Below are 14,816 nucleotides of genomic sequence, written 5' to 3'. Positions count from 1 at the left end.
CAGTAGTGGCTTCTCTCAGGGTTTGCTCTAAGGGATGAGATGGCAGAAAGGTCAATGATAAAAATCAGAGAGTAGGACTGAACTCGGTTTTGTCACTGTTCTTTGGGAATTCCTCCTCCTGTGATAGCACTCAGCCCCTACTCTGCTCTTGCTTTGACAGAAGTACAAGTTGTAGTGGAATCCCTAATATTTCCTCGTGGCATTTTAGGTGTTGGCTTCCGAGGCGCTGACCTCGCTGTGCGCGAGCAGCAGCGGGGAGGACGGCTGTGCCTACGCCGAGCAGGAGGAGATCGACGTGCTCCTGCAGGCCCTGCAGTCTCCCTGCATGAATGTTCGGGATGCAGCTCTCAGGGTAGGTGGAATCATTCAGGGTCACACCGAATTCCTGAAATCTTTGGGAGCTGAATCTTCTCCAACACTGATGAAGAGAGGCTTCAGCTGTGATGGCAGTCTTAGGGTAGTGTGCCTGCTGGAGGGGGCAGTCTGAACGATAATGCTCAGTGCTCTTTGTGCTAGATTTAGGGGTACTCTGGGCTTATGCACATCTTTGTTTTATTAAAACAGGTGTGATTAGGACAACTTAACACCTTCTATTTACGATTGCATAGAGCTTGGTCTTAGAGAGAGAAACGGTCAGAAAATTCCTATGTGTGTATTGGAAAGCCTCAGCTTAGTCACTTCTGAGAACATAGAAGGAAACATCCCAAGGGTGCTTGATTTTCTTTGCCATGAAACAAATTCCAGCTTAGCTCACCTGAGCTGTCTTTGTACTTAGAAGCAGAAAAGACTGTAGTCACCAGAGCCTCTCTGCAGCCTGCCTGTGGAGCACTATTCCTGAGTTTCACCAGCTCACCTATTAGCAATAGGAAGTCCTTGACCAGCAGAGGCAGTGTAAGGCACCAGCAAACATGAATTTTGACACTTCCAACCACTGAGAGCTTGACTGGGCAAAGGTTTTAAGTGTTTTAAAGCATCTGTTTCTGAAAATCAGATCCTTGCATTGATTCTCCTGTAAACTAATTCAGGGCCTGATGGAGCTACAAATGGTTCTGCCGACCCCAGACAGTGATGAGAAGAATGGACTGAACCTGTTGCGGCGCCTCTGGGTAGTAAAGTTTGATGTCAAAGATGAGATTCAGAAGCTGGCAGAGAGGTGAGAGTTGTTCTTGGCTGATTTTTAAGGGGATCTCTGCTCACCTCGGTGAGCTGCACTGTAGGACTTTGCCCCTGCAGCTGGAGCTCTAGGCCACCTCGATATTACATGTAGCAGTGGCTTCCCTTGCTGAAGGGTGACCCGTCACCTCTCTGTGTGCCCTGCAGGCTGTGGGAGTCCATGGGGCTGGAGCTGCAGCCTGACCTCTGTTCTCTGCTGATCAAAGATGTCATCTACCACGAAGAGGCAGTGAGACAAGCAGGGGCTGAAGCTCTTTCCAGAGCTGTAGCTCAGTACCGAAAGCAAGCAGCAGAGGTCATGAGCAAACTCACGGAGATTTACCAGGAGAAGCTCTATGTAAGTACTCTTGTCCTAAGGGATTGACAGGCACGAGCTTGTGCTTTGTATTTTTTGTTGCTTTTCCTTTCGTCTCTCTTGAAGATGTGCATTGAGCCTACTGCTGCTGTGTTTGAGCTTCTCACAGACTTCAGTGTCTTGCGCCAGCAATAGCACCACTGTACTGAAGGAAGGTGTGCCTTAGGTGGTCCTGTGACAGGGCAGGGTCAGTTTAAGTCATTTGGGGTCTAAACTTTCTTCTTGTTTTTTTACTGTGCTCTTCTGCCAGTGGTATCATACCTCTGTGCAGTATTATCAAATGGCACTGCAGCTATGGCTGACAGATCCTCTGTGTCCCTGTCCTTGGAAAAGGAATTCTGATGAAATTTTTTTCCTTCCAGAGGCCACCTCCAGTTTTGGATGCTTTGGGACGAGTGATATCTGAATCACCACCTGACCAGTGGGAAGCAAGGTACAGTCATCTTCAGATTGAGCTCATCATTTCCTGTGCGTCTAAATGAGAATTTTTGATTTTTATTCAGAAGAACAAATTATACGCAATTGTGTTGAATTGCTGGCTTCACGTGTCCTTCTGGTAGAGAATATTTGTGCCACTCGAGCAGACTGGGCAGGCAGAACTGAAATGGTTTTAGTTCCATCAAAATACTGGATGCTGTCTTCTCTTTGTCCTAATAAGAACAGTCTTTCTCTCAGACTGTCTGATTTTTGTCTTATCTTACTGTGTCCTCACCTCTGTATGGGCCATTGATTAGTTCAAGAGCAGCAGTGCAAGCCTTAATGAACTGGATGAATTCCAGTTTGGATAATTAACTTTTTGTTTACTTGTGTACAATACAGGTTTAATTGGAGATCATCTTGTTTGCTTCTTGTCTTGAGCTAATCTGTCCTTTAGTCTGATGTACCTTGTAAAGCTGCTGTATTTCAGCAGCAGATGAGGTGATCCTGATGTCTAAGATGGCTCAAGTATCTGTAATGTGTAATCGAGATAAAAGTCCTTCTATGGCTGAGGGATTGTTGACCTTTTGGGAGGCTGCAGCGTGGGGTTATGTAATGAGATACACAGAGGTTGGACACTCTGAGGCTCTTTGTTTTCATTATGGCTCTCTCTCTCAATTTTTTAATGTACTGCTGATAGCAAATGTGATTGTGAGCTCAAGTAAATTCTGTGAAAAGTCAGTAAGCTTACAGGCTCACCATCTTCACAGGTGTGGCATAGCTCTGGCTCTCAACAAGCTCTCAGAGCATCTGGACAGTTCTCAGGTGAAGCCCCTCTTTCAGTTTTTTGTGCCGGATGCTCTGAATGATCGCAGTCCTGAGGTCAGGAAGTGCATGTTAGATGCAGCTCTTTCAACGCTCAACACTCATGGCAAAGTAAGTCTGAACATTTCTTTCTCTAGCACTGGAACAAAGCTGTGATGAAAATGTAGATAGTGTCTTGGAGCCCACAGATTTTATTTTTTAAATTTTTTTTTTTAACTTTCTTAGAAGTTCCTGTTACTTGTAACAGCTGAAAACTTCATTTAGGAGTTTCTGTGTGTTCAGAGTTGTTCTGTTACTGTTGACTAAGTGTGGTTCTTCCCTGTCATTGCTATAAAAAAGAAATACCCTTGAATCAACTGGATTTGCAATGGCATAAAACTAGAGTAATAAAAGTGAAATCAGACCACGGATCTTTTAATCCTGGGAAGATGAGAATTCCTTTTCAGGCTTCACGTGAAGCAAAACATGAAAGCTTGCCGATTGCTGGCTTAATTAAACTGAAAACAGCTGAAGTCGTTGAGGGAACTGAGGACCATCCTTCTCCCTGCCAGCCCTTTCCAAGCAGTGTCACGTGGGGGAGGTGTGCAGGGTGGGAATTGCTCAGCTTCTAATTTCCTTATACTTGCCAGTCACCTCTGGACAAATGTCTGTATTCCTGTTTAGCCCAAGACAATCTGGGTATTTTCATATTATTCGTTCTTTCCTTCTGTTTCTTAGAAAAACTGTGTGAAGTTTGATGTTTCTGCTCTCCCTTTGCAAATGGGGCAAGCAGAGGAGCAGGCACTGATGCTCAGGCCCGGGAGCTTGCACTGCTTCTGGCAGAACATCATGCTGGCAGGCTTGGGGAATCTAATTTTGAAGAGCTAACTTCTCTCTAGCAGGAAATATTTGTTGCCTATTGGGATGGCACAAGGTTTTATGCGATGTGACACATGAAATGAACTGTAAATACAGTGTGATTGTTCAGTTGTTGGCTCAGAGAAGAACAAACAAGTCCACTGAGCATAGCAAATCTCATTCTGAGTGGACTCTAGTGGCAAGTTCTGTGGTTTTGTTTTTCAGGACAATGTTAACTCTCTCTTGCCAGTGTTTGAAGAATTCCTGAAAAATGCTCCTAATGATGCCAGCTATGATGCTGTCAGGCAAAGCGTGGTCATTCTGATGGGGTCACTGGCAAAACATCTGGACAAGAGTGACCCTAAAGTGAAACCAATTGTTGGCAAACTGATAGCAGCCTTGTCCACCCCATCTCAGCAGGTAGGTGCCTTCTGGGAGGAGTTCTCAGGTTCCCCACAGAGGCAGTTTAACACTAGGATACTTTTAGGGATGTCAGAGAGATGAAAAATGGTTCTGGTGACAGAAAGGTGTCATTGGGGGTGCAGTCTAGGGAGGAGTTATGTTAGTGATGAATATTTAGTGGTCTGATGGCTGGTGGATTGTTTTACAGGTTCAAGAGTCAGTGGCAAGCTGTTTACCACCTCTGGTGCCTGCCATTAAGGAGGATGCAGGAGGAATGATCCAGAAGCTGATGCAGCTGCTTTTGGAGTCTGATAAGTACGCTGAGCGCAAAGGTGCAGCCTATGGGCTGGCAGGGCTGGTCAAAGGCCTGGGCATCCTGTCTCTCAAGCAGCAGGAGATGATGACCACGCTGACCGACGCCATCCAGGACAAGAAGAACTTCCGCCGGCGGGAGGGTAAGGGACAAAAGCTTTTCCCTCCAGATACCCGATATTTCTCTGTACCCGCTACCACTCTGGTCAGATGAAGTGCCTGCACCCTTGTGCTTGGCTTAGCTACATTTATTTTACTAAAGTTTGAAGAGAAAGAAATGGGAAGTGACTGTTTTGAGGCCATAAAATTGCTCTGTTCACATCGTGGTGGAAGAAGGGTTTCTGGTGCTAGACCATACACATGTGCCCCTCCCTCCTGTTTTCAGAGGCAGGTTTTGCTGGGGGGGCTCCTTTTCTGAGGTCACAAATCCCCACTACAGCACAAGCCACAAGGGCAAGAAAGCAAGAGACTTTAATCTGTGAGGTTTTAAGTGCTTCCGGAGGAATTGTCAGATATTTTGCAAACAATTTTCTTTTTCCATCCGCTTTATATGAAGTTGTGTTTTCCTCTGATTGTGCTTTTTGGGTTTTTAGGGGCTCTGTTTGCCTTCGAGATGCTCTGCAGCATGCTTGGGAAGCTCTTTGAGCCCTATGTGGTTCATGTGCTGCCTCACTTGCTGCTTTGTTTTGGAGATGGGAACCAGTATGTGCGAGAGGTAAGTGCCTTCACTTTCTGCAATCACAGAGCATTAAGAGAAAAACAAATGGAATGGTTATGAATCCTGTTTGTAACCAGGCAAATTGAGAAGATGACCTATCCCTTGAGATACCACTAATAACAATTTGATCTTCTTAATAACTGAAAGCATCTGATTTCGTTGGCCATTAATTGGGAGCTACTTAGCCAGCTGCATCATTGTACTGAGACACTATTTACATGAAGGCTTTGTTCCCAGTGAGTCTCAGAGGAAGGGAAAAAACACGTGTTGTGTCACAGTTTGTGAGTGTTCTCTTCTCCTTGGAGGCTGCAGATGACTGTGCCAAAGCCGTGATGAGCAATCTGAGTACTCATGGAGTGAAGCTGGTTTTGCCATCACTTCTCGCAGCCCTAGAAGAGGAATCTTGGAGAACTAAAGCTGGTATGGAGCAATATCTGACTGACAGGATGAGACTAACTCACAGTGCCCTTATCTGCCCTTCTCTGTCATTCCCCTCATCATCCCTACAGATGGCTGCGATGGTTTATTATCTGTGGAACTTTTAGAGCTCTTGAGATACAAACAAGTTCTCTGACACATTTGGGCAACCTTTTTTTCCCCTCAGCATATTGCAGGGACAGTTTGTACTTCTGTCTCTATAGAAGTACACCAGAACCTGGAATTTTCCTCCCACACTTCTTTTACCTAGTACAAAAGAAAAAAAAGTATTTTTTAGTGTCTTTAGGTGTCATAGAGTTGGCTTGATGCATTTCAGCCTTTCTTTGTGTTCTCCAACTGGTAGATTTGAATTTGAGATAAATGTGATTATCTTCTCATATCGATTCTTAATGCTGTGTATTGTTTTGTGTTTTGTCTTTTTTCATTTTTTTTTGTGTACTTTGTGCACAGGCTCAGTGGAACTGCTGGGGGCTATGGCATACTGTGCTCCCAAACAGCTCTCTTCCTGCTTACCCAACATCGTGCCCAAACTCACTGAAGTGCTGACAGATTCCCACGTGAAGGTGCAGAATGCAGGGCAGCAGGCTCTCAGGCAGATTGGGTCTGTCATCAGGAACCCAGAGATCCTGGGTAAGAACTGCCTGCATCTCTAATGTCCTGACATGACAATGGTTTATAACAGCAAGATTTAGGTTCAAATGCAAATTCATATAGAAATTAAACTACTCCTATGGGAGTATAACATGCAAGCTTGACAGCTTGTCTGCTTCCAGGCTTTTTAAATGCTCCTGTCCCTTTTGTCAGCTGGTGTTAATAGGGTTTCCTCTGTCCCTGTGCTGCTGGTTCCTTTAGAAGGATCTAAAACATCCTGTGAGAGAACACCAGCTCAGCCTGACAATGCATGTTTGGTTAGGTACAAATAAAGTTTTTTTCTCTCCCTTTAAAAAATGTTCAGCAATCGCTCCAGTTCTGTTGGATGCTCTCACTGACCCCTCCAGGAAGACCCAGAAGTGTCTGCAGACTCTACTGGATACCAAATTTGTCCATTTCATTGATGCTCCATCCTTAGCACTGATCATGCCAATTGTTCAGAGAGCTTTTCAAGATCGTTCCACAGACACCAGGAAAATGGCTGCCCAGATCATTGGGAACATGTACTCCCTGACTGACCAGAAGGTGTGGTGCTAAAAATGCTCTCTAACTGTATTACTCTAATACATTACTGGTAGGGGATGACAGACAAGCCCTAGAGAGAATTTATTTGGCTTGGAGATTTTCCTGTTAAGATAGAAAATATTAGCATCCATGCAGATTCTTTAATTAAATGTATATAAATGAACAGATCATGACTAAAGACAGTGACAGTTCTCAGATGCTTAAGACTGTCTGCTCTGTGCTTTGGTCACCTAGTTAGTACCATATTTATCCCTGCAAAAAGGTCTTGTAATTTTTACTATATAAGAAATGCCTTAACAAACAAACAAGTGAAGCACAGATCAGCTGCTTACAAATGGATCCAGGGTTTGTTTGAAAAGTATTTGTAGGACCTGAATGTAGGCTTAAGATCTATGTTTAATTTTTGTGCTGATAATCTCTACATTTAAACCTTGTGTAAATGTTAACAGTGTTGGATTTTCCTTAGACAGAAGGTGCTGGGTTGTGAGTGAGCATAGAAAAGGTTTTGATTTGTACAGAACTGGTGGTGTTTCTTGGACTTGCAGAACAACTCACTGTGCTAATTTGCAGGATTGTGAAAGCAACTGATTAAACTCTCAGGATACTAGGGATGTTTGCTAATAATAAGGGGTGAATGTCCTTTACAAGAAGGTGACTTATGGTTTTCTTCATTTTGAATCTGGTTCTTACTCTCTGGGTTCTTTGTTTCAGGATCTGGCTCCGTACCTGCCCAGTGTGACTCCTGGACTGAAAGCATCTCTGCTGGATCCTGTTCCTGAAGTAAGTCTTTAGTACAAAGTTTTTCTTTCAGTGCATTAGGTTGGACATTGCCCTAACCAGTCTGACCCATCTGTTGTAGGAACTCTGAGAGGGTGTGTTGCAGATCTCTGTTTCTCTTGTCTGTAGGTGCGCACAGTGTCTGCAAAGGCACTGGGAGCCATGGTGAAGGGTATGGGAGAGTCGTGCTTTGAGGATTTGTTGCCGTGGCTGATGGAGACACTGACATATGAGCAGAGCTCAGTGGATCGCTCTGGTGCTGCTCAAGGTGGGGAGAGCCATGTCTGAATCTCCTATTAAACCAGATTAGCTGCTTGTTTCTTGTGTGTATCAGCTCTGTTCCCCGCTTTTTTCCCTCAGGTCTGGCTGAAGTTATGGCTGGTTTGGGGGTAGAAAAGCTGGAGAAACTTATGCCAGAGATTGTAGCTACTGCCAGTAAAGTGGATATTGCTCCACATGTACGAGATGGTTATATCATGATGTTCAACTACCTGCCAATTACCTTTGGAGATAAGTTCACTCCCTATGTTGGACCCATCATTCCTTGTATCCTTAAGGTATGTAGCAGACATGAAGAATTTTATTTATTAAGGGATTAAAAAAAAGTCTCCAGAGTGTTTTTAAGTATCATTTCCAGTAATTGTGGGACATGTCAGAAAAAAAGGGGGAATTTAAATTATAAAAATTATTTTTTCTTCCAAGTTGTTTGCTTGCTGTCTTTCGTTTGTAGTCACCAGCCATTTCTTGAAATCACCTTTGTGCATTCACAACTCCCCACTTCATTTGCTTTTCACGGCCGAGAGAGAAAAAAACATAGGTTTGTTTTCCTCCTGTAGCTTTTGTGTATTGTGCCGAACCCCCCAGTTTTCAGAGCCCCTTTTGTGTCTGTGTTCAGGCTCTGGCAGACGAGAACGAGTTCGTGCGGGACACGGCGCTGCGGGCGGGGCAGCGCATCATCAGCATGTACGCCGAGACAGCCATCGCGCTGCTCCTGCCGCAGCTCGAGGATGGCCTGTTTGATGACCTCTGGAGGATAAGGTAAGGGATAACCAGCTTATCCACAGACATTTCTTTTCCATGCATGAAAAGCTAGTGTGATTTAGACTCTGCATTGCTCCTCAAGGAAAAGCAGAGAACCTCCCAGGAAGCAAAATCAAGTGCGTCTTTTTGCTTGTTGATTCGAGTATGATGCCTTATAACACTGAGGCTGCAAAGCCCTGCCAGCCTGGATCAGGTCTGGATACCTGCAGAGTATCCCTGCTGGATTATTAATTCTGGTGGTGACTGAAATGCACTTCCAAGGCAGTTGATTTGGCAATATTTAGCCCTCATGTATTGTTTTTCATTTTTCCAAATGCTGAGTAAGTTATTGTTCTCCTGTGTATGGAAATGTGCAGTGGAGCACTCACAGCTGATAGTAGTTGCTCAAAAATTAGTTGCACTAAATGATTTGTGTCAGCTGAGTGCTGCTGAGTGCTGTTACCCCAGGTGAATGTCATTTGGGTTGAGACAGATGCTGGCAATGTCTTGCTCCTTTTTAGAAGCCAGGCTATTCTCAGATCCGTTGCTTTGATTTGGAAATTCTCCCAGCCTTTCCAGTTTGGAATTCATTCCTTCCCTTTCTCTTTAGCATGCTGCTTTCAGCCATGTTGGCAGACTGGTGTTACACATCAGCCTGTGCAGTGTTTCAGTGCTGACACAGCTCTGCCTCACATTTGGCTCCTGTCTGTAGCTGATGTCCTGTCAGATTTTGACAGGTACCACCTGAGTGCCCTGTTTGTAACACTTGACTTGCTCCTCTTGGCAGGTTTAGCTCAGTTCAGCTCCTTGGAGATCTTCTATTCCATATCTCAGGAGTCACTGGAAAAATGACCACAGAAACTGCCTCAGAGGATGACAACTTTGGAACAGCCCAGTCAAACAAGGTAAAGCTGTTCTTGTGTGTTGTGCTTTTATTTCTTTTTTAATTCTCTTATTTTAAATCAGCATGGAAAGCCTGCTGGAAAGACAGATTGAGTAATCATGTATTTTTGTAAGTTTCATGAGTGGATAATACAATTTATGCTATTTCTTTTCAGGCTATTATTAATGCTCTGGGAGTGGAGAGGAGGAACAGGGTGCTGGCAGGGCTGTACATGGGCCGCTCTGACACCCAGCTGGTGGTGCGCCAGGCCTCCTTGCATGTCTGGAAGATTGTTGTCTCAAACACTCCTCGCACGCTGCGTGAAATTCTGCCAACACTCTTTGGGCTTCTGCTGAAATTCCTGGCCAGTACTTGTGCAGATAAGCGAACGGTGAGAAATGGAGTTCCACCTTCCTCTTTCTGCAGGTGACTCTAGAAACTGATTCCTGAGGAACACAGGATAAATCGCTTCAAAGCTGTCATCACTTTAAGTGTTCTGAGCATGTCTGAGTTCTGTGTTTGCTGAAGGCAACTGTGATGAGAGTAAAACTAATTTTTCTGTGGTTATTTGTAATAGTAGTGTTTCCGTTCCTACTGCTCTGTCCGTACTGTGAACAGTAGGTTATGATCAGAAGTTAACATTTGTTTAACTTTCACCTTCTTAAGTTTTATAAAAAGGAGAATAGTTAATTAATACATTTTTGGGGACAGGTTGCAGCACGGACATTAGGAGACCTTGTCCGAAAGTTAGGAGAGAAGATCCTTCCTGAAATCATTCCTATCCTGGAAGATGGGCTGAAGTCAGACAAGAGTGATGAGAGACAAGGAGTCTGCATCGGGTTGAGCGAGATCATGAAATCGACCAGCAGGGATGCGGTGAGTTAGATGTTCCAGGGGGAAATTCTCAGTTTCCAAGGTATTTATGTTATGGTGCAGGTATTGCACTTCAGACAGAATAATACACATAGTGCTGGACTTGTTCTGTGGACTGAATTCAGGGCTTATAACTACATTGAGTTGCTGTTCAGGCAAATGTATGGATTTGTATCTGTTGGTAAAGTCTAACATTGCACAGTTCTGACTTATATGAAAATCTTCCACTAGGTAGCCTTAGAGCACTGCAGCTTGTTTGTACTGAGTAACTCTGTTTGTCTGCCAATATATTTCAATTAAACTGCAGTTTAGTTTCAGTTGTGCAAATTCTGCATTCTCAGCCACTTCACTAGGATAAATGTGACTGTTGTGCTTTAGGTATTCTGTAATTTTACCTCTTCAGGTTCTGCTTTTCTCCGAGTCCCTGGTTCCTACAGTGAGAAAAGCACTGTGTGACCCTCTGGAAGAAGTCCGTGAGGCTGCAGCCAAAACATTTGAACAGCTGCACTCAACAATTGGCCATCAGGCTCTTGAAGACATCCTGCCCTTCTTGCTGAAGCAGCTGGTGAGCATTGCTCAGCATTAGTCAACAACCTGATTAATGATGCTGTGGGACAAGTTTTGAATAATTTACTTAAAGGAGAAGGAGGATTTTAGAGGCAGACCTTCCAGGGAATGGCAGCGATATTTTGTCTCCTCCATGGAGTCATCCTAGCCATTGGTAGGAAGGATCTTGTGGCTAAAGCTTAGGTCTAAAAGTTGCTACACCTGGCTGTGCTACGGAATTGCCATTGTCATCTGCTTAAGTTGCTTGGCCACCATGCCTGAAATGGAAAATCTTTCTAATGGAAAATCTTTCTAATGTGACAGAAGAGTGTGATTTTGGTCTTGCTATGTAGTAAGAGAACATTTTTCAATAGAAGGGCTTGGTTTTGGTTATAGGATCACAGGGTAAATTGTCCCTTGAAACGGGGTTTAGCTCGGTGTGTCACAGATAATTTCTCAGGTTTGTCACTTTCTCTTTCCCTATAGGATAATGAAGAGACAGCTGACTTTGCTGTGGATGGTCTTAAACAAGTTATGGCTGTCAAGAGCCGTGTGGTGCTGCCTTACTTGGTGCCAAAGGTACAATGGGAAACAAATTTTTAACTTCATATCTGTGCTGTTTCCTCTGCTTGCTGCCAGTTTTCTTTGGACCAATATGGCAAAAGGAAGATCATAATTTGAAATTTTCTTCTGATTTTAAGCTCAAAACATTGTAATTCGGGTTGCGATGCATAAATTTTTCATGTTGTAGATGAAGTGAGATTCCTTCTGAAAAAACTTTGTCTCATTTTTTGGTGTTATTTTTTTTGGGTTTTGTAGCTGACTACCCCTCCAGTGAACACCCGTGTGCTGGCTTTCCTCTCCTCGGTGGCAGGGGACGCTCTGACACGGCACTTGAGTGTCATCCTGCCTGCCATGATGTCTGCACTCAAAGAGAAGCTGGGCACCAGTGAAGAGCAATTGGCAAGTAGCACAGCTCAGCTCTTTGTTGTGACAGGTTGCCTGAACATAGTGCATCAGGTTTACTTCCCAGCCCAGAATCTGTGTTCTCTAGATTCACAGATTGCATGTTTAATTCAGTCCATTAGCTTCTCCAGGATGAGTCTTTTTGCCTGGTGGCATATTGTGAGTCAAAAAACGTATGCTTTCCAAATCTATTTGTATCCATTTAAAAGTCTCTTTGGCCTGCTACAAGACACAATTCTCAGTTTACTTATTCCTGGAGAACTGCCAGAGTGTCTAGTTAACTTCATATTTATTCTTGGTGTAGAAGACTGAGAGATTAAAGGGCTGCAGGAAGGAAATCTCCTGTTTTGCATGCAGCACTCCTCCTGTACTGCTTTCCAAAACATCTGGTGTTTGGACTCCAGAGAACATCCTGGAGTTGTGACTGCGGACAGACATGTACATAATCAGTCAGTGAATTAGGAATGAGTGACAGAGTCCTGTTGTCTGTCTGCCATGGATGCCCATTAGATCAGCTTCTAGCCCCAAGTCTGCCTGGAGATCTCTCATGTACCCACAGATGTGCTTGTAATTAGTGTTATGACTCACAGCATTAAACTACCTAAATCAGAAGAATGTTATCTGACAAGACTCACAGACTGTCTTGGATGAGTAAGATGGGGAAGACTGAACTACTCTTAATTTTTGTAAATTAGCCCTCCTGTAGCTGGTGCAGCAGAGTTTGGTCACTTGGTAAATGTTAAGAATTGGTCATAAACCTATGTCTGCTCCAGGACTGAGACAAGCTTTTAGTGGTGATGTTAGCAGCTATTTAATGAGAAACAATTAGCAAGTGAGGTGTGTTGTAGTATTTCTCTAAGAGAAAATGCTGGGGCTAAATCTGTTCTGTTTGAGAGCTAATGTAAAGTTAATTTGGACTCTTCAGGAGATGGCAAACTGCCAGTCTGTAATCCTGTCTGTGGAAGATGATGTTGGACAAAGAATTATAACTGAAGATTTGCTAGAAGCTACCCGCAGCCCTGAGCTGGGCATGAGACAGGCAGCAGCCGTCATGCTGAATATCTACTGCTCCAAGACAAAAGCAGACTACACTGGTCATCTCAGGAGCTTGGTTTCGGGCTTGATTCGTCTGTTTAATGACACCAACCCTGTGGTTCTGAATGAAAGCTGGGATGCGCTTAATTCCATCACCAAGGTGAGAGGCATCTCGAAAAGGTGTCGGGGTAATGCCTGGCCTGAGAAGACTTCACAAAGAACATGGATGCCATGTTGCCTCATCTTTGTCTCTTCCCTCTCTTCTGCAGAAATTAGATGCTGGGAACCAGCTTGCTCTCATTGAGGACCTGCACAGGGATATCCGGATTGTAGGGAATGAGGCCAAGGGGGACCATGTGCCGGGATTCTGTATTCCTAAGAAGGTAAAGGATCAGAATGGATGTGGATTCATCGCAGCCACAAGACACCCACCTCTGGGGAGAGCTGACTGATATGACTTTACAGCTCTTAGAAGCAGCAACTATTTGGGCATTCCAAATCTGTGAGTTGGAGAGACTTTTTGTAGGTTACAGCTCTCCTGAGTTACCCTCCAGAAGAGTCCTCTTGTAATGAGGTCTCTGACAATTCTGTTATGCATGTAAGTCATGGTCACTGGCTGCTTTTTGTGGGTGAGTAACACTGGACTTCTGTGCCAAATTTCTCTGGTTTAAAAATTCCCTGAGCTGCCACCACTTTCCTCATAGCAACTGGCTTAGTAAGGCAGAGAGGCATGAAATCAAACCAAATAAAAGTAGGTCTGTCAATGTGGAATCAGGCAGCTGAAGGTCAACAGGAAATTGAGAGAAACCCTCCAAGTTTGTGCATCTGGTGTATAATGAGAGCAAAAATAAGGTACATATTTTTTGCATCTTAGCTTCTAAGCTTTCTTATCCGATTTTCGTGACAGGGAGTGACTTCAATACTTGTGGTGCTGCGAGAAGGTGTTTTAACTGGGAATCCAGAGCAGAAGGAGGAGGCAGCAAAGGCCTTAGGGCTGGTTATTAAGCTGACTTCTGCTGAAGCTCTTAAACCATCTGTGGTGAGCATCACTGGGCCGCTTATTCGAATTTTGGGAGATCGGTTCAGCTGGAATGTCAAGGTGGCTCTGCTTGAAACATTAAGCCTGCTTTTAGCTAAGGTAAGATTCAAAGTATTGGTGGTTTGTGAACATTTTCCATGATAACCTTCAGAAATATCTGTTGCTGTTCATGTAAATACAGCTGGGATGCCTGCTGCCATGGATTTGATATTTAGGGATAGCACTGTAACTGGATTGCATTCTTCCAGCAGTTTCTGGCCTACCAAAAAAGCCCCCAGTGCTGAATCACTGGTCTTTTTTATAAATATTGCTAAATGCTGATCCCCCTTTCCAGTGATTAAAGCCCACCATGTAATTAATCTCTCCTGTGTCCGCCATTTTTATGAATTGTTAAGTGCAAAGATCTTATGTGTCTTTGAACTAAGCTGAGCTTTTATTCAGTGCTCTGTATACAAAAGGCTGTTCATGACTGTAAAATCTCTCAGCGTTACCCTTGTGTTTCAGTATGCAGAAAATAAGATTAAATTTGAAAAGGTTAATGGTTTTGTGGTAAATTATTGTTTCATGTTTTTCCTCTTTTAGTAGCACATTAGATCTAACAGGGGCTCTCTGATAACAAACTGCTGTAGTAGAGGTCATGCTGTTTCCAGGCTTTGATCTCCAGCTGCTGTTTCAGACTTGACCCCACCACTTCCCATTTTTCCATCTCTGGAATAGGTTGAGATTGCCCTGAAACCATTTTTGCCCCAGTTGCAAACAACCTTCACCAAAGCTCTACAAGACTCAAACCGTGCTGTTCGTCTTAAAGCTGCCGATGCTCTCGGCAAACTCATTGTCATCCACGTCAAAGTGGATCCTCTCTTTACGGAGCTCCTGAATGGAATTCGTTCCAGTGATGACTCTGCCATCAGGTAAGCTGCAGGTGATGGCTCAGATTTTACTGCTGACTAAGGGTGAAAGAGAGGGCTGGGATGGATGAACAAAACCCCCAATTCTGAGAGTAACATGTTAGTGAAAGCAGTTA

General features: G+C 44.0%; 1 protein-coding gene across 2 annotated transcripts in view; it reads left to right on the top strand.

Moving 5' to 3' along the window:
* GCN1 (GCN1 activator of EIF2AK4) overlaps positions 1 to 14,816 on the top strand; it is a 40,298-nt gene that overhangs the window by 19,338 nt on the left and 6,144 nt on the right. For both annotated transcript variants that reach the window (XM_027714397.2, XM_027714396.2), the window contains exons 28-52: positions 209 to 352; positions 1,026 to 1,153; positions 1,321 to 1,510; positions 1,891 to 1,961; positions 2,716 to 2,881; positions 3,833 to 4,027; positions 4,218 to 4,464; positions 4,915 to 5,036; positions 5,345 to 5,459; positions 5,928 to 6,107; positions 6,433 to 6,653; positions 7,365 to 7,433; positions 7,560 to 7,698; positions 7,791 to 7,987; positions 8,326 to 8,468; positions 9,238 to 9,355; positions 9,509 to 9,724; positions 10,045 to 10,209; positions 10,610 to 10,771; positions 11,239 to 11,331; positions 11,572 to 11,715; positions 12,644 to 12,913; positions 13,023 to 13,136; positions 13,661 to 13,891; positions 14,510 to 14,703. In XM_027714397.2, coding sequence (XP_027570198.1) covers positions 209 to 352; positions 1,026 to 1,153; positions 1,321 to 1,510; positions 1,891 to 1,961; positions 2,716 to 2,881; positions 3,833 to 4,027; positions 4,218 to 4,464; positions 4,915 to 5,036; positions 5,345 to 5,459; positions 5,928 to 6,107; positions 6,433 to 6,653; positions 7,365 to 7,433; positions 7,560 to 7,698; positions 7,791 to 7,987; positions 8,326 to 8,468; positions 9,238 to 9,355; positions 9,509 to 9,724; positions 10,045 to 10,209; positions 10,610 to 10,771; positions 11,239 to 11,331; positions 11,572 to 11,715; positions 12,644 to 12,913; positions 13,023 to 13,136; positions 13,661 to 13,891; positions 14,510 to 14,703 — 4,034 coding nt within the window. The remainder of the gene's footprint in view (positions 1 to 208; positions 353 to 1,025; positions 1,154 to 1,320; positions 1,511 to 1,890; positions 1,962 to 2,715; positions 2,882 to 3,832; positions 4,028 to 4,217; positions 4,465 to 4,914; positions 5,037 to 5,344; positions 5,460 to 5,927; positions 6,108 to 6,432; positions 6,654 to 7,364; positions 7,434 to 7,559; positions 7,699 to 7,790; positions 7,988 to 8,325; positions 8,469 to 9,237; positions 9,356 to 9,508; positions 9,725 to 10,044; positions 10,210 to 10,609; positions 10,772 to 11,238; positions 11,332 to 11,571; positions 11,716 to 12,643; positions 12,914 to 13,022; positions 13,137 to 13,660; positions 13,892 to 14,509; positions 14,704 to 14,816) is intronic.

This window comes from Pipra filicauda, unplaced genomic scaffold (assembly GCF_003945595.2).
Source record: "Pipra filicauda isolate LSUMZ 115617 unplaced genomic scaffold, ASM394559v2 scaffold33_size4404698_pilon, whole genome shotgun sequence".
In the NCBI taxonomy this organism is placed as follows: domain Eukaryota; kingdom Metazoa; phylum Chordata; class Aves; order Passeriformes; family Pipridae; genus Pipra; species Pipra filicauda.
Note: the sequence above shows the minus strand (reverse complement) of the source record. Positions and strands in the feature narration are given on the sequence as shown.